General features: G+C 32.6%; 1 protein-coding gene across 3 annotated transcripts in view; it reads right to left on the reverse strand.

The window, feature by feature from the left end:
* The window catches only part of LOC145283625 (catenin alpha-2-like), a 214,834-nt gene that overhangs the window by 18,046 nt on the left and 175,013 nt on the right, over window positions 1-21,775 (reverse strand). For all 3 annotated transcript variants that reach the window (XM_080132578.1, XM_080132575.1, XM_080132576.1), the window contains 3 exons: window positions 7,546-7,702; window positions 4,884-5,084; window positions 1,600-1,748 (listed from right to left, as the gene is read on the reverse strand). In XM_080132578.1, the coding sequence (XP_079988704.1) occupies window positions 1,600-1,748; window positions 4,884-5,084; window positions 7,546-7,702 (507 nt within the window). The remainder of the gene's footprint in view (window positions 1-1,599; window positions 1,749-4,883; window positions 5,085-7,545; window positions 7,703-21,775) is intronic.

Raw genomic sequence — 21,775 nt, forward strand, 5'->3', positions numbered from 1 at the left:
AGTAATGAACATATTCAAAAATTATGAAAAACAATAAGGGAGAAAATAAATTATTAGATAAAATAGTTTTCAAAAGGCAATTAGCAAAAATTTGAGTTTTAGCAAAATTCAACTTTCTCTAATTGTTTTCGAAAACTACTTATCTAATAATTTTCTACCGATCATTTATTTTTTGATATGCTCATTACTGGGACATGACAATTAAGTAGATATAATTGGTTGTACTTGAAATTCAATATTTCAATTTTAAAATTTCGTTATTATAATGAAGAAGAACTAAAACATGAAATGAAGGCTGCTTAAGACATATCAAGCCTTTAGAGATTATTTCATGCCAAATAAAATTATTTTGGTAAAACTTTTCATGCTTCGATTCATAAAATCTCCAAATATTTACAAAATTTCTTTTGTAGACATATTTTCAAAATAAATAGTCCAGAATTCATAGATTCTATGGGACTTGGCCGGTACTACTATGCCAGGTTAGAATATACTTTAAAGAAATGGGAATTGAGAGGTGAACCCATATTCTCCGAAGCTTCTAAATTGGTGTCTCACCACTGGAATAGTTAGAAATGTTGTGTATAGAGTTTGAATACGTTTACAGAAATGGGAACTACGACAGACAGAAAAACTGATAGGCTAGTGTAGAAAGAAACGGCTTCTTCATAAGTGTCTAAGGCAGTACGGTGTAATGTTTGGCACAATCAAATTAAGGCAATAACTAGTCTGATGATCACATGTATACTCAAAAGGAGTTCTCAGTATGATCAGCACAAACTAAAAGAGGTAAACTATGCAATTATAATTCAGAAAAAAACTTTAATAGAATTAAAAATTAAGTGAAAACTGATGGACTGTATGGAAATGGCATAAAAAATGTTAAGAATTGGAGTTCGGAAGAGGAGGGTAGATATTAGCAAGTATAATAATTTATTTGCATGAATAAAGTAATGAAGCCACAACAATAATGTTCTGGATCGTGTGTGAAAAACAATGTAACAAAGATTTTTTAAAAAGCCATTAAACGGCCTCCAGGCAAAAAGAGCCATTAAACGGCCTCCAGGCAAAAAGAGCCATTAAACGGCCTCCAGGCAAAAAGAGCCATTAAACGGCCTCCAGGCAAAAAAAGCCAATAAACGGCCTCCAGGCAAAAAAAGCCAATAAACGGCCTCCAGGCAAAAAAAAGCCATTAAACAGCCTCCAGGCAAAAAAAAGCCATTAAACAGCCTCCAGGCAAAAAAAGTCATTTAACGGCCTCCAGGCAAAAAAAGCCATTTACTGGGTTCCAGGCAAAAAAAGCCATTTACTGGGTTCCAGGCAAAAAAAAAAAAAAAAAAAAAAAGCCATTAAACAGGTTCCAGGCAAAAAAAAAGCCACTAAACAGGCTCCAGGCAAAAAAAAGCCATTAAACAGGCTCCAGGCAAAAAAAAAAAAAAGAAAAAACATTAAATGAACTCTAGGCAAAAAAGCCATTAAATTTGCTACCTCTTGAAAGTTTTGATGGGCATTTTAATATAACAGTGAATCTCAAACACTTAATATATACAAAAAAAAAAAAAAAAAAAAAAAAAAAATGTTTTTGTTTTATAAACTTACCTTGCTGGAGAGAACAGATTGTCGTATCTCACGGACTCCATCATAAACAAGTCTGCTTGCATCAATGAACTCATTTTCATCGATTTCTTTAGTATCGGAGTTCAACATCTTAACAGCAAATTCAACTTTTTGTGCAAAGTTTGGCATGACTGAAATTGGAATAAAGATCTCTAATCAAATTTTTTATATATATATATATATATATATATATATACTAGCTGGCCACCCAGCATTGCCAGTTGTACAATACACTTAAACATAATATTTTAATTTATGCAGATTGCATATGAATTATTATAGAATCAATACTCAGTTGATTACTACATATTACGAGGAATAATTTGCCTGGTGGACTAATTTGCAAGAAAAAAATTTTTAAATAAAGTAATAATGATAATGTTCAAATTCCATCTGTGTATTTACAATATCACGTCAGCTGATATTTGGCCTTGACGATAAATGCTTCGGAAAAGTCACTTCTGATAAATGTTTAATTTTAAAATATGCAAACAAAGAAATGATTTGCATTGATTTTAAATGGTACCTCTTTTATCATAAATTTTTGAACAGTAGATCATTCAATCTGTAATCGAATTCCCTACCACTGAGCTATGTCTCCAAATGACAAGAAATCTGTTTTTTTTTTTTTAAGAAGAAATGATTTGCTGGGATTTTATTATTTCCCTTGGCCAGTGTAGCGTAAAATATCCTCCTGTAAAAAGTCTTTATCTATAAGAGAAAGACTATTTTTAAGATCAGATTTTTTCAATTTTTGAAAATAATTTGAGATTTTATTACTTCCCTTGGCCGGTGTAATGTAAAATATCCCCCATCCCCTTTTTTTCCAAAAAAATAGAAGACTATTTTTAAGATCAGATTTTTTTTCGATTTTCCATACTTATTGGATGAATTTCTGTGCAAAACATATCTAAGAACACTCCCAGATATATAAATTACCTTTGTATGAAATTTGAAAAATATAAGTTCAGTCGTTTCAGAACCGAAGAGGAAGGAACTCGCACACACAAAGTGACTTTTATATAATAGATATATATAAAGAAAACCAAGATAAATCGACCATAATCCACATTGCGTCTGTTTCAATGTACGTTCTCAATAGTATGTTACCTTAAGAAGGGTAATTCAATTATTTTTAGTTTTCATGATATCTGTATATTTATCACACTAATATGACATCATATTCATATTAATAATAGAAGACGTCTTCTGTTTCAAACTTTTGACATGTGTAGGATTAGGATTGTCATAGAATTAATTTGTATTTTGTTTTTCAAAAGGACATCTCATTTAATTATTTGCTATTCTTTTTCCTAATTTAATGATCGTTTTATCCTTTTCCACAACACAGTTCTATTTAGAGATATTTTTATAAATTGTGTAGAAAGTCTTAGCATTTCAGTTGAAAAAGAGTCTATTGGTCAATTTACTTCTGGAAGTTACTATTTGTGGTTTGCATTATTTTCAGAGACAATGCAAGGATGTGGGTCCAACTAGTATAGGATGAATGCAAATATCTGTTAACATTTTTCACCAGCCTTTTGCACACAAATTCAGAAATTTTAATTCTTATGACCAGCACTACAAATTTAGAAAAACAAAAGCAGAAATATAGAGAGAAAACAAAACTTGAAAATTAAATTATAAAAAATTTTTTTTTAGTCAAATAAAATATCTAGCATTTTATTATAAAAACATTGGTAGCAACAACTCGCAGCTTAAACTAACTCCATCTAATTTTGCTCTCTTTGTTCTCTTAAATATACATGAACTATAGTGACATGTTCAAAGCATGTTACAATGGAGTCTTAAAAGACTTTGTTGCTTCTTGATTATAATAGTGAAATTCAACAATCAAAAAATTGAGTTTTCATTAAAAAACAATGATATTTACTTACTTTTTATGTCAATTTCAACTAAAAGCAATGTTAACGTACTAATTGTCATATCATAATTAAATACTACTGGAATCTATTAGATAAATCTCACCTATCTGTTTAAATGTATGTATGGTTGTCTGTCTGCCTAAAACTTTCTATAGAGGCGACGGATTTTCACAAGATCGGTATCATTTTGAAGCTGGACAACAAATATCAAAAAATTATTTAAAAACATTAATTCCTTCACCCTCAACTGGGCACTTTTCTACAAGGAGAGGGTCGCTTTTTTTCACCAATATTTTTAAAAGTCATCCCCTCTTTTCGATTGACTAGCCTTAATTCAAACCTTCGCCACTTCCAGCCTGACGATGGACGCAACGGCAAAGCCATCACATTTTTTTTTTCACATTCTTTTCCTCCTTCCAGTATGGGTTCAAGCCTGCCTGCCTACTATCACTTTTTTTTGAATTTTGCTCAACACGCACATCCAAACACCCGGGCACCCAGGCTAGTCTATAATAGAAAAGGGAAAATGTGTGTGTGCGTCCATGTGTGTGTATCCGTGTGTCTGCCAAAAACTTTTGACAGATGCATCAGACTGACAAAATTAGTATTATTAGAAAGATCAATCTTTCAAATGGAAAATATCTAAAAATTGGCCAAAAAGATTAATTCTGTGCTGGTCAACAAGGGTATTTTTTTTGGAGAGGAGAGGTCACTCACTTTTTTTTTGTCAACATTTTTGCAAGTCATATGACTATCAATCTCAACGTATGTTTAAAAAACGTTATTTCGAAACCTGTGACGTCATAAGTTGCCGTGGCAGCTAGCACATTTGCTTTGTTTCACCTTTTCCTCTTTTGTGTTACAAGTTAGAGCCTGCCTGCCTACTGCAGCTAATTTTTTTTTTTTTGTGTGCTCACATGTGTACTCACTATTTTGATTGAAACTTTTTTTTTTTTTTTTCTGGGTGTTGGTTGCCCAATATACTTAGTATACCAATGCCAGGTACTCCTTCTAGTACTACATAAAACAAATATTTCCATGATTCAATGAAAAAAAATCGATATCGCCAAAAAAATTTGACCTAAACACGAAGAAAATAGCTCATTTCTCGCAATTTCTTTTTAAAGTTTCCAGAAATTAATTATCTCCCCTGCTACTATGCACGCTATTCAGTTTATTATGCAATCAAAACTTGCAAATATTTCAAAGCTGTTTTCTTCAATAATTAATAACCATATCGTTTTTTGTCAATTTTGGATATTTTCATTACTGTGACATGTTTTACTTGAAATTCAATATTTCTATTTTTGCTATTATAACAAAGATGAACCAGTTTTTATTTTATTTAAAAAAATTTTTTTTTTTTTTTTTACTACTTACCTTGATCCCGTAACACTTCTACAGAATTCATGACACGGTCCACATAAATGCCAGGTTCGTAATTATCCATTTCAGCCGTAACAACATTCGAGACTCTTGAAGCTCTACCTCTAATGGCACCAGCAGTTCGATCCAAAGTATCAGCATCTTTCTCTTGTAGGGCAATCACACATTTGTTCACATCTTCTAAGATATGGTTTTCTAAAATAGAAGTAAGAAAAGAAATGCAAAAAGTTTTAACACTAGAAAATATAGCAAAAAATCTCAGAATTTATATGACAATGAATGATTGGTCAGTGATTATCTCCCTTGTATTTTTACCATCTGGTGCATATATAGTATTAGTCACAATTGAAAGATAATCCAGGTCTTCATTATTGTAGAGAAATTGGAAACCGGAACGTTCCAAATGAAACAAAAGAGAGGCAAATATTTTCGGGAAACTGAAAATCTTTGACCAATTTAGTAACACTTAATTTTTGTTGTCTTTGAAAACTGTTTTCATTAATAATTAATTTTCTACCTAATCGTTTTTTTGTAATTTTTTAGATATTTTCATTACTGTGACATGACAATTCAGTAGATATCACCTGAAATTCCATAGTTCATCTTTTGAATTTTGTTACAACAATTTCATAATATTTCAAATTTTGTTACAATAACAAAAACCAATAATTCATTGTAAATATAGTATAGGTGACAAGTAAATACACTTTGATGTACTTAAGTATAACGCTGAAATAATTATTCTCACCAAAAACTATTTTAAAGAATGATCGAGTAAAAGTTTAATAACAAGTAAAAACCAATTTTATTGTATTACATATTTTATTTCATTTCAGCAACTTGATTTTATAACAGACTAACTTATCTTCCTGACTTAACAGATATTTCTGGTACTTCTGCTCTTATCACTGGTAGATCCAAAAATACAATAAGACCGATTTTTATCTATATAAATAAAACAGTAGACGTGTGTGTGTGTGTGTGTGTCAAAATGTTTAACTGCTAAATTCTTAAACTACTGGTTACTTAAGACCAAAATAAACAAAAACATAGTAATCATACACAAGGATGGTTTATAACAAGTAAAATCTTTAGATGGATTAATAACACATACAGAAATTTGTCAGCAAGTTGAAACGCAGAATGTTAATTTCAACTTGCCAACATATTTCTATTACTTTTGCGCATGCACGAATTTATTCATAGCTTCAAGTGGTTTAATTTTGAATCTTTCTTATCTGTTTGTAGCAAAATGTAAGGCAAAAATCAGGAACAAAGATAGGAAATAGTTAGTTTCGCCCTGCACCACCAATCTCTAGAAGAGGGGGATTTCTTGGTTGTAATAACCATAGAGAAAGATGAAGAAAGAGACAGAAAAAAAAAAATGGCAGAAGAAAACTCGCTTCTCGCAGATTCGTGGTCCGTCACAAAGAACAATCCAACCGCCAAAACCACCTACACACAATCTGCAGGACACTGCCTGACTGCTTCCCAGCGCTGCCTTTATAGCGGCCGGGAATTATATATTTGCATAATCACGTGAGAGCACATGCAATTCTGTGAGAATTGCATGAGGTCAATGCCAATAAAAACCCATGGACGCCATCTTGGAACTCTCTTCCGCTTGGCCCGCAACACAACAACAGACGTATCTGAGGTAAGCTCTTTATTTCCCCCATTTCGGTTATTGCCAATTCCGCTACACTGTTGATAGCTCAAACAGTAGGGAATGCGACTGAAGCACTAGATGTTTTGATTTCAATTCTGGCCAATGGCACCCAAGTCATGTTTTTTTTAACTTTTGAAATCAATACTATATATATATATATATATATATATATATATATAATATTTAATAAAGAATTGGCTCTGTAATAATAAATACAAAATCGGCATGAATCAAAATATATTTAAGCATATTTTATGACCGGGGAAGGCTGGGTAACTCCCACTAGTTTTTAATAAAAAGTTCTAGGCAATCTTTTGCTCAATTGTTTGTTTCTAATTATGAGTGAGGATAAAAAAGTACATAAAAGCGTCTTTTCGTGAAATGCAGTTTTTATTTTTCATTTTTGTGCAAGTTCATTTTTTTTCGGTAAGACAATATGTGCATAAAAATGCCACCATCTCCTCCACACTTTCCCTGATATGCATTATAATAGTAGCACTTTCAATTTTTTTATGGAATCCTCTTTGAGTGATAAAAACAAATGAACAAAATTCAAATTAAAAAAAAAAAACAGCTGAGAATACCAGACATCGAAAGAATACACTGGTGCCGTTAAAGTAGAAATGTTAACAATTTAAATTCTGAAATGCCAGAATTATTACATGATGAACTGTATTACACAAAACATTTTTTTTTTTAAATGTTATTACTAGTTTCATAAATATTGTTATTTATTGGAAATTGCTGGTTTTTATTTTTATTTAAATTAGTTTCAAAATATTATTTTCATGTTATTAACCAAAATTTGTCATAAATCAGAGGGGAAGGGCAGTTAAACTAAGTTAGTACAAGGTCCATTTTAAGTTGATGAGAGAGGGTAGTGGTAGTAAAACCAATGTAGCTATTAGCTTTATTATTATTATAGAAGTTGCATTCTCCCAAAGGCATTTATGTATACACAAGAGATAAAAAGACATGTGAACCGACCTGACACTGCCAAGAAATCATCAATTGTTGTAATATCATCAACAGCTTCTGTCAGTAACTGAACTTGTTTGACCCAAGCAGCTTTGAAAGTTTCCATGTTCTCCTGGGCCACTTTCGATCTTGGTCGAGCTGCTAACACCCGGGCTGCATTGATCACCTATATAACAAAACAATTCAGAATTTATAGTAAAACAGATAAATGTATAGAAACTTATCTAGAAAGAAAATATGGGAGCTTCTTCGTTATAACATAAAATTTGAAATATTGAATTTCAATTAAAACCAATCGTATCTACTGAATTGTCATGTCGTAGTAATGAACATATCTAAAAATTACAAAACCCGATAAGGTAGAAAATTAATTATTAATAAAAATAGTTTTCAAAGACAATTAGCAAAGTTGAGTTTTGCTTAAAAAGAAATTAAAGAATTCGAATTTTAACAACAAAGTCAATTATTTTCTGAAAACTTTGAAAATCTTAGGCCAATTTAGGAAAACTCAATTTTTGCTAATCTTCAAAAACTGTTTCAATTAATAGTTAATTTTCTACTGTTTTTTGCAATTTTTTAATATGTTCATTACTGCACCATGACAATTAAGCAGGTAGCATTAGTTCTACTTGAAACCCATCATTTAGATTTTCAAATTTTGCTATTATAGCATGAAAATAGGTAAGCATTAGGTAGAGCACATTATGGATTTACTTTCTTCAGATTTTTTCAATAGATATTCAAAACAAAAATTTGATTTTCATTATATCTAAAATCTTTTTAAGAAATAAAATTAATCGAAAAACAATGTTACTAAATTTATTAGTAACAAAATTATGACCATTCAAAGTTTGCTAGAAATTAGAAAAACTGCCGTCTTGTGTGCTATTTGTCCAGATGTCAGTTTTCAGTGTATAACTCAAAATGCAGGCTTTGAAATGAGTGAACAGTGTTTCCAAATATATCTTGTCAAGTAATCATAATAGAAGCAATAATTATAAGACCAAATCAACCTAAACATTATGCAAAACCTACCAGACAAAAAAAAACATTAAAAAAAATAACACAGAAGCACAACCGTGACTGTTCATGATTCATTTTAACAGCTAATACATTGAATCTTCTTAATATGATTTAAAAACAAATTAGTGATCAAGCTAGATGTTTTTAAATAGTAAATCAATAAAAATAAAAAATATAAAAAAAAAACACCCTCAGATTCAGAGAAAGTAAAAACAGACAGAAACAGTTTGATAATGATTTCATTCAATAATGTTTCAACCTGGACATTTTTTTTTTGTTGTGAACGATAACTTAGAACTCTACATAAATGCAACCATACTGATGAGTAAATGTTTTTCTTCAAGATTGGCATTTTATATAAACTCATAATATATCATGCACATTAAGTTATGAAATATCAAGATTAATTAAAATAAAATTAAAAAGAAATCGCCCATCACTGAAAACAGTAATCTAACTTGAAATAAATTGATGAATTAAATATCTAATAGTACAAGAGAAAGTATTTGTAGTTCATTATATTTTAAAATATGTTAACTTTTATGGTCATTTTATCCTAAGTAATAGCATTATATGTTTGGGAATCCTATAAATATTATGTAAGTGAAGAGTATTAAGCATTGTAAATATTAAGAAACAAGGTTAGTATGAAACATGCAAGAATTGATCAAATGTGATACAACTGTACATAAAGTTTGGGTAGACAGAATATATATATATATATATATATATATATATATATATATATATATATATATATATATATATTCCTATATAGATGATACATTTTTTTTTTTTTTTTTTTTTTTTTAGGAAACTAAAGACCTACACTTTGTCCAATTTTGTAAAATAATTCTTTCAAATGCGTTCCACAATCATATTCAGTTTAACGTCCATTCTACAAGCTGACGTGTTAGACTGCTTTGAAAAATTCATTTAGTTATTAATCTATCTCTAAAGACATTTTTATTCTTCTTTCACTCAAATCCATCCTTTTCACTTTTTAACAGAACCTTTTACCTTGACTGTTCTAAATCTACTAACACAAGCATTCTTACCCATTCTTCCAACGTGACCAAATCAACAAAGTCTCCGGTTTTGCATGCATTTCCTTAGACTGTCCAGATTTTATCTTCCTTTGAGGCTATTAGCTCTAAGCAGGTCTTTAAAACTCACATAACACATCCACTGTATCAATCTTGTATCATTTATCTCCATGCAACACATATCCTCAACCCTGGCCAGGTTTCATTTCTATGTATCACACTGTACACACATGCCTGACAGTCTTAAGTGGTAACATTTTGCTGGTTGGTAATAACAAAAAACCCTGAACTTTTTCTGTTCTCTTCTAATTCTTACTACTACAGTAGTACCTCCCCTGCACTCTTATGAAAACATTTTATTCACCCTGAACTCAAAACCTACTGATATCTGTGCCTAAACCTACATGTGGATTCTATGAGCAAAGCTTCTTTCCTAGAACTGCCAACCTATGGAACTGTTCTGCTGGCCTGCTTTCAAACTGACTACAATAGGGTCATCTTCAAGTCCAGTGTAAACAAGTTCTTACTGAGCCATTCCCTTCAATAGTTAAATTATACTGACCGAATAGTTATTGTCAAGTTTTGCAGACTGGAACTTCCTCACCCCCCACTTTCAGGAGGTATCGTCCTTTTTTTTTTTCAATCTGTTCTTTTAAGGTCATGCCAAGTAATGGATGACTATTTTGAGTGCTCTTATTTTGAATTACAAAAATTGCATTAATTTTTTTCAATGTCGTTATAAAAAATACATATATAACATATCTTTATATTTTGTCTGTAATAACACAGTTTGCAATTTGGAGACGGAATTGTTTTTGTTGAGATAAGTGATTTCAATCATGCTTTTTATTTTAGATTTAAAATATTAACAACTCCATTTTATTTCAGTATTTAATTTGTGTATTTCTGTTTTATTAAATGCTAGCTTTTTTTCTAGTCCAATACCGGCTTCCATCTTATCTCGAAATTACTTATAACGGCACCAACTTACTTTCGGAAGAACCCCCCCCCATCAGCCTTTTCTTTTATATCGTAAGCTTCTTAAAACGTTACTAGCTTAAGTTCAGAATAAAATCACGATTTTCTATTAACGGTTAATTTCAACAAAAAAAATGTTTTGAACGCTACTAACTGAAGTTCTTTCAACACAGTTTGCAATTTGGAGACGGAATTGTTTTTGTTGAGATAAGTGATTTCAATCATGCTTTTTATTTTAGATTTAAAATATTAACAACTCCATTTTATTTCAGTATTTAATTTGTGTATTTCTGTTTTATTAAATGCTAGCTTTTTTTCTAGTCCAATACCGGCTTCCATCTTATCTCGAAATTACTTATAACGGCACCAACTTACTTTCGGAAGAACCCCCCCCCCCCATCAGCCTTTTCTTTTATATCGTAAGCTTCTTAAAACGTTACTAGCTTAAGTTCAGAATAAAATCACGATTTTCTATTAACGGTTAATTTCAAAAAAAAAAAATGTTTTGAACGCTACTAACTGAAGTTCTTTCAACACAGTTTGCAATTTGGAGACGGAATTGTTTTTGTTGAGATAAGTGATTTCAATCATGCTTTTTATTTTAGATTTAAAATATTAACAACTCCATTTTATTTCAGTATTTAATTTGTGTATTTCTGTTTTATTAAATGCTAGCTTTTTTTCTAGTCCAATACCGGCTTCCATCTTATCTCGAAATTACTTATAACGGCACCAACTTACTTTCGGAAGAACCCCCCCCCCATCAGCCTTTTCTTTTATATCGTAAGCTTCTTAAAACGTTACTAGCTTAAGTTCAGAATAAAATCACAATTTTCTATTAACGGCTAATTTCAAAAAAAAAAAATGTTTTGAACGCTACTAACTGAAGTTCTTTCAACACAGTTTGCAATTTGGAGACGGAATTGTTTTTGTTGAGATAAGTGATTTCAATCATGCTTTTTATTTTAGATTTAAAATATTAACAACTCCATTTTATTTCAGTATTTAATTTGTGTATTTCTGTTTTATTAAATGCTAGCTTTTTTTCTAGTCCAATACCGGCTTCCATCTTATCTCGAAATTACTTATAACGGCACCAACTTACTTTCGGAAGAACCCCCCCCCCCATCAGCCTTTTCTTTTATTTCGTAAGCTTCTTAAAACGTTACTAGCTTAAGTTCAGAATAAAATCACGATTTTCTATTAACGGTTAATTTAAAAAAAAAAAATGTTTTGAACGCTACTAACTGAAGTTCTTTCAACACAGTTTGCAATTTGGAGACGGAATTGTTTTTGTTGAGATAAGTGATTTCAATCATGCTTTTTATTTTAGATTTAAAATATTAACAACTCCATTTTATTTCAGTATTTAATTTGTGTATTTCTGTTTTATTAAATGCTAGCTTTTTTTCTAGTCCAATACCGGCTTCCATCTTATCTCGAAATTACTTATAACGGCACCAACTTACTTTCGGAAGAAACCCCCCCCCCCATCAGCCTTTTCTTTTATATCGTAAGCTTCTTAAAACGTTACTAGCTTAAGTTCAGAATAAAATCACGATTTTCTATTAACGGTTAATTTCAACAAAAAAAATGTTTTGAACGCTACTAACTGAAGTTCTTTCAACACAGTTTGCAATTTGGAGACGGAATTGTTTTTGTTGAGATAAGTGATTTCAATCATGCTTTTTATTTTAGATTTAAAATATTAACAACTCCATTTTATTTCAGTATTTAATTTGTGTATTTCTGTTTTATTAAATGCTAGCTTTTTTTCTAGTCCAATACCGGCTTCCATCTTATCTCGAAATTACTTATAACGGCACCAACTTACTTTCGGAAGAACCCCCCCCCATCAGCCTTTTCTTTTATATCGTAAGCTTCTTAAAACGTTACTAGCTTAAGTTCAGAATAAAATCACGATTTTCTATTAACGGTTAATTTCAACAAAAAAAATGTTTTGAACGCTACTAACTGAAGTTCTTTCAACACAGTTTGCAATTTGGAGACGGAATTGTTTTTGTTGAGATAAGTGATTTCAATCATGCTTTTTATTTTAGATTTAAAATATTAACAACTCCATTTTATTTCAGTATTTAATTTGTGTATTTCTGTTTTATTAAATGCTAGCTTTTTTTCTAGTCCAATACCGGCTTCCATCTTATCTCGAAATTACTTATAACGGCACCAACTTACTTTCGGAAGAACCCCCCCCCCATCAGCCTTTTCTTTTATATCGTAAGCTTCTTAAAACGTTACTAGCTTAAGTTCAGAATAAAATCACGATTTTCTATTAACGGTTAATTTCAAAAAAAAAAAATGTTTTGAACGCTACTAACTGAAGTTCTTTCAACACAGTTTGCAATTTGGAGACGGAATTGTTTTTGTTGAGATAAGTGATTTCAATCATGCTTTTTATTTTAGATTTAAAATATTAACAACTCCATTTTATTTCAGTATTTAATTTGTGTATTTCTGTTTTATTAAATGCTAGCTTTTTTTCTAGTCCAATACCGGCTTCCATCTTATCTCGAAATTACTTATAACGGCACCAACTTACTTTCGGAAGAACCCCCCCCCCCATCAGCCTTTTCTTTTATATCGTAAGCTTCTTAAAACGTTACTAGCTTAAGTTCAGAATAAAATCACGATTTTCTATTAACGGTTAATTTCAAAAAAAAAAAATGTTTTGAACGCTACTAACTGAAGTTCTTTCAACACAGTTTGCAATTTGGAGACGGAATTGTTTTTGTTGAGATAAGTGATTTCAATCATGCTTTTTATTTTAGATTTAAAATATTAACAACTCCATTTTATTTCAGTATTTAATTTGTGTATTTCTGTTTTATTAAATGCTAGCCTTTTTTTTTTTTTTTTTTTTTTTTCCTCGTACATATGTTTATTTATCCACCGAGTTGATAGCAAAAATTACGAATTATACTCATTTTTAGTTCGTGTGAGGGGAATCTATCACCATACTTGCCCTTAAACACGTCTGTTGGACTTTTATTAAGTACAATACTTAATAGTTTTTTTTTTTTTTTTTTTTTTTTTAATGGAGAGTAGAAAACGCATTGTGGATGCGTTATCGGCAGCTCCTGTTACTCTCGCTTCTTCTTATTTGTCCCTCAGTCCTCATTTTTTTTTAAATGAGTGATTTTTCGGACAAAGGGAGAAGAAAAAGCTGTTTTCTAGGTTGGCAGTATTTTTGCGAACAGTTGGCTGAGATGGCGGAAATTTTCTGTTTCTATGTCTATCCTTGTAGCCATGTCACTAGTAAGGGTGCTGGAGGTAAACGTTTTGTCTGGGCTGACGTTATCCGCCTGATAGTCAGGGACCCGAACCTTGGATTAACCACTAAGGAGGCTGTCCTATCAGCAGGTGCAAAGTACTGGGGCTGCTGTATTGCCATTTGGTGAATGGATTCTGGACCATGCAGTAGCTTCTGGTGGGGCCTCTCGATGCCATACTAGTGGGTAATTGTTACGGCTTTACCTTATCATTAACTACAAATAAAAAATAAAAAAAAATTCTTCGTTTCTTTTTCTCTCTTAATTTCCCCTCTCTGTCCTGCTCTAAGTAAATCTGTCGACCTAGTCCACAAATTCCAAAATTTCATCATGACAAGTTTCAAGAAAAAATACACGATTAAACCCGGTTCCCCAACTTCCAACGTAGACCCCTACTACCATGTCTCCTTCTCCAACATCAGGGGTCTTCGTTCTAACCTTCCAGAGGTTGAAACCCAATTACAGGAGACTAAACCAGACCTTTTATTTTTAAGTGAAACTGGCATTGGACAGGCTATTTCCCTAGATGAGTTTGCAATTTCAGTATACTCTAACTTAACTTCTAAATCTGACCCCCAAGATCGCCATGGGCATGGAATATGTGCCTATATTAAAGATAGCTTTCCATGTGGGAGGGACATCTCCAGGGAAGATCCTAACTTACCCTATATGTGCTTCCGGGTTGCTTTAGCTCACACTACTGCATTTATATTTACTCTCTATCGCCCCCACAACAGTGGAGTTACTATCTTTCAAAGCATATCTGAGAAAATTGACCAAGTCCTTTCTACTTATCCTTCAGCTAACATTCACGTATGTGGAGACTTCAATGTTCACAACGTTGAATGGTTGACCCACTCAAACAAGACCGATGATGAGGGGAGGTTCTGTCATGATTTCTCCATTGCCTATGACCTCACTCAGATTGTTCAGGAACCTACCCGTGTGCCCGATAATGATGGCCAGTATGCGAGCCTACTAGACCTTTTTCTCACAACTTGCCCTGAACTATGTTCAGTTTCTGTTCTGTCGCCTCTTGGATCTTCCGACCACTCTGTTGTATCAATTAAGATAAAAATGAAATGTAATAAGTCCCCAGATGTACCTCTTCATCGTACAGTATATCGATACACTAAGGCTGACTGGGATAGCTTCCGTACATTTATATCTGATCTACCTCTGCATTCCATGTTTAAAAAGGATGTGTCCTCTATAGTATTAGACCTAACTGAATGGTTAATTGTAGGTATTGACCATTTCATACCCTCTAAAAAGTTTCAGAAAAAACCTAACAGCCAGCCATGGTTCTCTCCAGAATGTGCTGCTGCCATTGCGCACAGAAATCACTTTTTCCACTGCTTCAAACGTAATAGATGTATGGAAACTAAAGCCGTTTTCAGGACTGCCAGCAACCATTGTAAGAAAGTAATAAGGAACGCAAGAGAGTTGTATGCTCAATCTGTTAAGTCCAAAGTAGCTGAGCAGCGGCTTGGTTCCCACCAGTTTTGGCAAATAGCAAACAGAATCCTGAACAGAAGCATGTGCTCCATCCCAACTATTATCAATGGACCTGAGGTAATCTCGTCAGCATCAGACAAAGCCAAACTCTTTGTCAAGAACTTTGCAGCAAATTCTACCCTTTGCGACCAAGACCGCCAACCCCCAATATTTCCTCCTGTATCAGAAAACACGCTATGTGATATACGTATATCTGTACGTGATGTTGCGAAGCTAATCAAAAACCTTGATTCGAGTAAAGCAACTGGCCCTGATGGTATTCCAATTATAGTACTCAAAAAACTTCAACCTGAATTAGCGCCCATACTTACAAAACTGTTTAAACGTTGTCTTAAGGAGAATAGTTTCCCATCTCCCTGGAAAACCTCATCAGTATGCCCTGTATTTAAGAATTCAGGTGATCGCTCATCCCCCTCTCAGTACAGGCCAATAAGTCTCCTGTGCGTCATGAGTAAGTTGCTAGAATCTGTGTTAAATACAGAAGTAATCAAACATCTCAACAAAAATAACCTTCTTAGTGACACTCAATATGGTTTCCGTTCTGCTAGATCTACAGCAGATGTCATTACAGTTATATCGCATAGGATTAGCAAATCTCTCGACGGTGGCAATCTTTCTAGAGCAATTGCTCTTGACATATCTAAAGCCTTTGATAGGGTATGGCATAAAGGTTTACTTCATAAGATCGCTAGCTATGGTATAGTTGGAAAAGTCTTCTCAATTATTAAATCATTTCTTTCTGATAGGTTCATAAGAGTAGTAGTTGAGGGGCAAAAATCAGAAGCTCACAGTATTAATGCCGGTGTCCCTCAGGGATCCATCCTGGGCCCAACTCTTTTCCTGATCTACATTAATGATCTTCCAAATCATATCCTTACATCATTTGTAGACATTTATGCTGACGACACTACCATTTATGGTACCACATCTAAGACAGTAAACGAGCAAGTTCTCTCCAATTCTCTCTCCTCTGATCTTGAGCACGTAGTACAATGGGGAAAGGAGTGGCTGGTTACTTTTAATGCATCTAAAACCAAGCTTCTCTCTTTACATCATCAACATTCTAATCCACATTTGTCATCAATTGAAATGAATGGCTCTCGTCTTCAGGAGGCCTCAAGTTTTGACAAGCTTCTGGGCTTGACCATTACTCCTGATCTTAAATGGAACACGTATATCAAATCTGTTGCCAAGGCCGCTGGAAAAATGGTGGGATCTTTCTATCGATCCAGTAGATATCTCACTGCTGATGCTATTCTCTATCTATATAAGAGCCAGGTACGTCCAAGGATGGAATACTGTTGCCACATCTGGGCAGGAGCTGCTAGAAAGGACTTGTCCTGCCTTGATAGAGTTCAAAATAGACTTCGTAGCCTCGTAGGAGATGTCCTTTTCTCCTCCTTGCAACCTCTATCTCACAGAAGAGATGTTGCGAGTTTGTCTCTGATGTATCGTTATTTTCATGGAAAGTGTTCAACTGAGCTTCAATCTTTGGTCCCCCCTCGCCAAACTTTCACAAGAAACACTCGTCTAGCTGTAAACACTATCAATAATTTCCCCCACTCTTTATCTGTGGCTAAACCTAAACGTAGATTCCATGAACAAAGCTTCTTTCTTAGAACTGCACGCCTGTGGAATTGTCTTCCGTTTTCCTGCTTTCCGGCTGACTACAATATGGTTGTGTTCAAGTCTAAAGTAAATAAGTTCTTGATGAGCCGTTCCATATAAGTTATTAAATTTACCAAATTTTCATTACTAATGATTACTATATTGACCAATTTCTACTGTACACTCTTTAACCCTTATCCTTGAGTGGCCTCTGGGCCTTGATAATGTGGTGATGCCTTTGTAAAAAAAAAAAAAAAAAAAAAAAAAAAAAAGTAATATTTAAATTAAAATATGAAATTTTTATTTTCATGTTTACTGTTGAACCTTGAAGACCTCCACACTGCCAAGTGATATTCTAGTTATCACTAGAAAGGTTGCAATAACCTAACACAAGCTTTGTTGGCAGAGATAATAAACAAAATTAGACACAAAAAAACATGTATAATTTAACTTGTAGCAAAGGAAAGTGACATGTATACACAGGTTTTAAACCAAACATTAAACAGAAATTATATTTACTTGAAATGTCAGTAAACCAAACACAATCAAAAGAAAGTGAAAGAAAGAAAACGGACAAATGCAGATTTTCAAAGAAAGAAATGTCTGCTATTAAATTAGTACTCATTGACTTGGGTGGCAGTATAAGGATATCTGACTAATAACTCCCTCTTTTATTCATGACAAATGAAAAAAGATTTTTTTTTAATCAAATATGAAAATCAGCAAAATTAATTTAAAATAAAATTTGTTTTTAACATGGATCAATATTTGCAATAAATCATCGACATGTGTAATTTGTGATAAAAAAAGCTTTGAATTACAAAAGGGGGGAGGGGGGCAACTATACCTTATATATAAGCAGAATATCCATCCCTAAATGAGTAAAATTCTCCAAACATGACTTTTGCATCACTCATTACAAAGATTAAAATCAAGATATGATACTAAACCTTATGTTTAGAATCCTTATCCTAATTTTGATCAAAATCCATTACAGGATTCAGATCCTAAAATAGTTCTCAAATTCGAAACTTAAACTTAAGGAATCTTAAGAAAAAACTGAAATTTAGGGAATCTTGTTTAATTGATATATGCTGACTATGGATCAAATTCAACGCAAATCTAAAATAGCTAAATTTTCAAATAGGAGGTTGTGCCAATATTATGTCCCTTTAAAATACTAAAAAATAGAAATTTGGAGAATATTTAATCGATATATTAAATACCTTGTAAAAATTTTACAAAAAAATCAGATATTACTATTAAGCTTTTCATATTTACATGTAAGTATAAATATGTACATGTTTCTATAAAAACCTAAACCCGCATATCATATACACCACACCTAAAATTAAACTTTCAGCAGCCTCTTGCCTCACTTCCTATTTGTTATTTAGTCTCCACATTCAATGAGTGAGTTTTCTGACAATTGTTGTTTTCTGGGTTAGAACTTATCTCACACTTATCATTGGCTAGTTTTTGATGAATTAATATATATTTTTAACTCCTTACATCAAGTGGCTTAATGCTTTGTCTGGAGCAATCTGTTATGAAAAGGGACAGACCCCAGTAAGTAATAAAGCAAACTAGATGAGTTTGAAAATTATATTTGGAAAAGGTTGGAATCGAACCCTGTTTAGAAAAGTTAAAAAAAAGAATACATATTGAAATCCTAGGAATGCAGAAGGATTGTCATTGCTCGTGCAAATAACTAAATATTATGTCAAAGATAGAAATTTAATTTAGGAATGCAGTCGATTGTTCATTCTTTTAGAAATAACTGGATATTAAATATGTCAGTTAAAAGAATGGACGATACAAGTTTAGAAATAATGATTAACAAATATGTTAAATATTAAACAATTCAAATTGGGAATTCTTTGTTTGCCAAAAGTCTGTTTGGACATACATAGGTAAAATGAATAAATTTCAGGTGGCGAAGCATGCCTCTGACGTCATCAAGAAAGGAGATTCTCAATATATTGAGACACAGTGAGTTGGTTGGTTGGTTGTTTTTGTTTTATGGCATATCAACCCTTTTCAGGTTATTTAATGCTGAATCCAAAGATTTTGAAGAAAATTTTTTTAATAGAATATATTTGTTGTTTTAAAGTCAGTTTCTATTTAACCCATAGTTGGGACCCTAACAGGTACTACCACTCCGGGTCAGAGTGGACCTGGGAGCAATGGCCCTCACCACTGGATATAGTTTAAGGTCGTATCCAGGATCGAGACACAGTGAGAGACAGAGCCAGAGAGAGCTCGAGTCGGCCACACTGGGAACTGACACCCTTTTAGAGGCAAGAGGAGGAGAAGATAGGACAATGTAATTGAAAAGTCTTGAATCCCTGACCATCATCATAACCTCATCATAACCATCATCATAACCATCTATATTTGTAAATTGTTGTCTTAGTCTTCTGTCGTCATTCCACCAAAAGGAAAAGGTAAATGTGTTATGTTTATCATTTTAAATGCACTTTTTATAACTCCCTCAAAGTATTAAGTGTCCCCTTCGCCATCATAAAGTATCTCTCCTCTATCTGTGTTAAAAAGAAATGTTGCATAAATGTCCCAGCTCCGTATTAATAATAATATGAAGTCCCCCAAGAATCATCACAGTCGTACTCGTGATGTAAACAGTATGTAAATGTCATCATGATCTGTATTATGTGTCTCCGATATGAGTCCTCACTATATAACATCTCCATTAAAAAAAAGTTATAAAAATTTTGTCCTAAAATATTTTCCCACTTACTTCCAAATTTACATATGAATCATAAGTTTGAACATAAAAAAAAAAAACTGTACACGGTTTGTTTTTTTCCTACAATATTATTGAAAGAAAGGCAACATTCAAAAAGCATCTGGGACACTCTTCTAACATAATACAGACACCTAACAGATACTGTTTTTCTTGAATGTAATCCTTTCATAAGCAGTTACCCTTTTTTCTTCTCCCACCGACATACAGGGTGGTCAAAAAGTCAGGTAACATGTTAAAGGTAGAAAAAACAATATGATCCATTATAATCTCTATTCGTTTAATATTATTTGTTTAAATATTTGAGTGTAATATATAAACTACCCCTCCTGATTTCTGGCTTTGGGGCTATGTAAAGGATAGCGTTTATGGCAAGAAGCCTGATACAATAGCGTCTTTAAAGTTATTTATTGAAGAGGAGATTGCGCGGATATCAGCTGACATGATTACACGTGTTACACAATCAGTGGTTAATCGCTTCCAGCGATTGATAGAGAGAAATGGACGACAATTAACAAAATAAACATATTTCATGTTTGTTTCATTTTATATTTCAATGTATGGTACTTAAATATACGTGTATTGCTAATATCGTTTTTCTTTAAAATGTTACCTGACTTTTTGACCACCCTGTAGTTTGACTGGTTTATGTTGTCATCCAAAATCATAGATCCAGATGTTTAATGCAACTGTACATATACAAATTGCCTTGCTCTTCCAACACCACAAATCCTCATCTATAAAAATAGCAACAAAGATGAATTTCATAACTGAGACAGTCAAGCTCCATTCCCCATCAAAAAAATGAAATGGGAAAATATTTTTATTTGAACTTAAAATTAGTGATAATATATCTAAGTTCAAATGATCAGCCCTTTCCCCATCTAAAAATAAAAATCTTGTAAAACCACATGTACTTGTTTAAAAAAGTAGTTTCATAGTTTATGATCCAAGAAAAAAAAAAATTGTTCAACTACCCTAAAATGCTAGAATCCCATGGATAGGGTGATCATTGTATGTTAACTAAGTATGCAAAACCAATCCTCCACAAATTTTTAAATAATTGTCTGCTCGTTTATTCATGGTTTTAACACATAATTACTTTTTAAAGAAAAATAAATAAAAGTAGAATCTCATTTTTAAAGAAGATGGGTAATCAAGGATGTGAATTCACCTTTTCTTCCAAAACTATTGACCAACAATATGTTTTTATTCATTTTCTTGTTTTTAAATTCATTACATCTGATTAAAATTATAGCTAGAAGAAAAGTTCATAATCTGTGTGTGCATGCATGCATGCACGCGTGTGATAAAAGTTTAAAAATATGTTTGGTCCAAGAAATAAATAAAGGGGGGAAAAAAAAAACGAAATAAAAAAATAAAGAATAAGATACAAAGTCAATATATGGAGGGAGGAAACCCAGAAGCAATTTTTGATTAATCAAAACTGTTCTTTCTCCCTTATTCACCATATGTTGTTTAAAGTTGTTTAGAAAAATAAACATGTCCAGAGAGAGGAAGAGGGATGTGATACTGCGAACATTCTCCACCCCTACTCATCCCAAAGTGTTAGGGAGTGAAAACAAAAAGAGGAAATAAGCTGATAATCAGAAAAAAGTAAAGGAAGTGAGATTGGTAGAAAGACAAATAACGGGGGAGGTTCACAAACACACACGAGGACCGTCTAAATGTTTAGATTGTAGCATTAATTAGATAAAAGGCCGCACACTGTATATAATATATTTAGAGTTAGTTTACTAGACAGTTTTAGGAGTGTGAGTGAGTTTTGTGACAGTCTACTACAGTTAGGTACAGATTATGGACAATCTTGAGTTTGTAAGAGTTGAAGACTGTTCCAGTGTGAGGCAGCTGACAGCAGATTGTGGCTTGGATCAGATCGGGAGAACTTTAGGAGATAAAGATGATAGAATGATAAGATCAACCCAGTGATGACAATGGCCTTGACAGAAAACTGGACAACTCAATTCAACTAATGAGGTTTATCTATTTCT

The sequence above is a fragment of the Euprymna scolopes genome, chromosome 8, assembly GCF_053919585.1.
Source record: "Euprymna scolopes isolate OS-2025 chromosome 8, ASM5391958v1, whole genome shotgun sequence".
NCBI classification, from domain to species: domain Eukaryota; kingdom Metazoa; phylum Mollusca; class Cephalopoda; order Sepiida; family Sepiolidae; genus Euprymna; species Euprymna scolopes.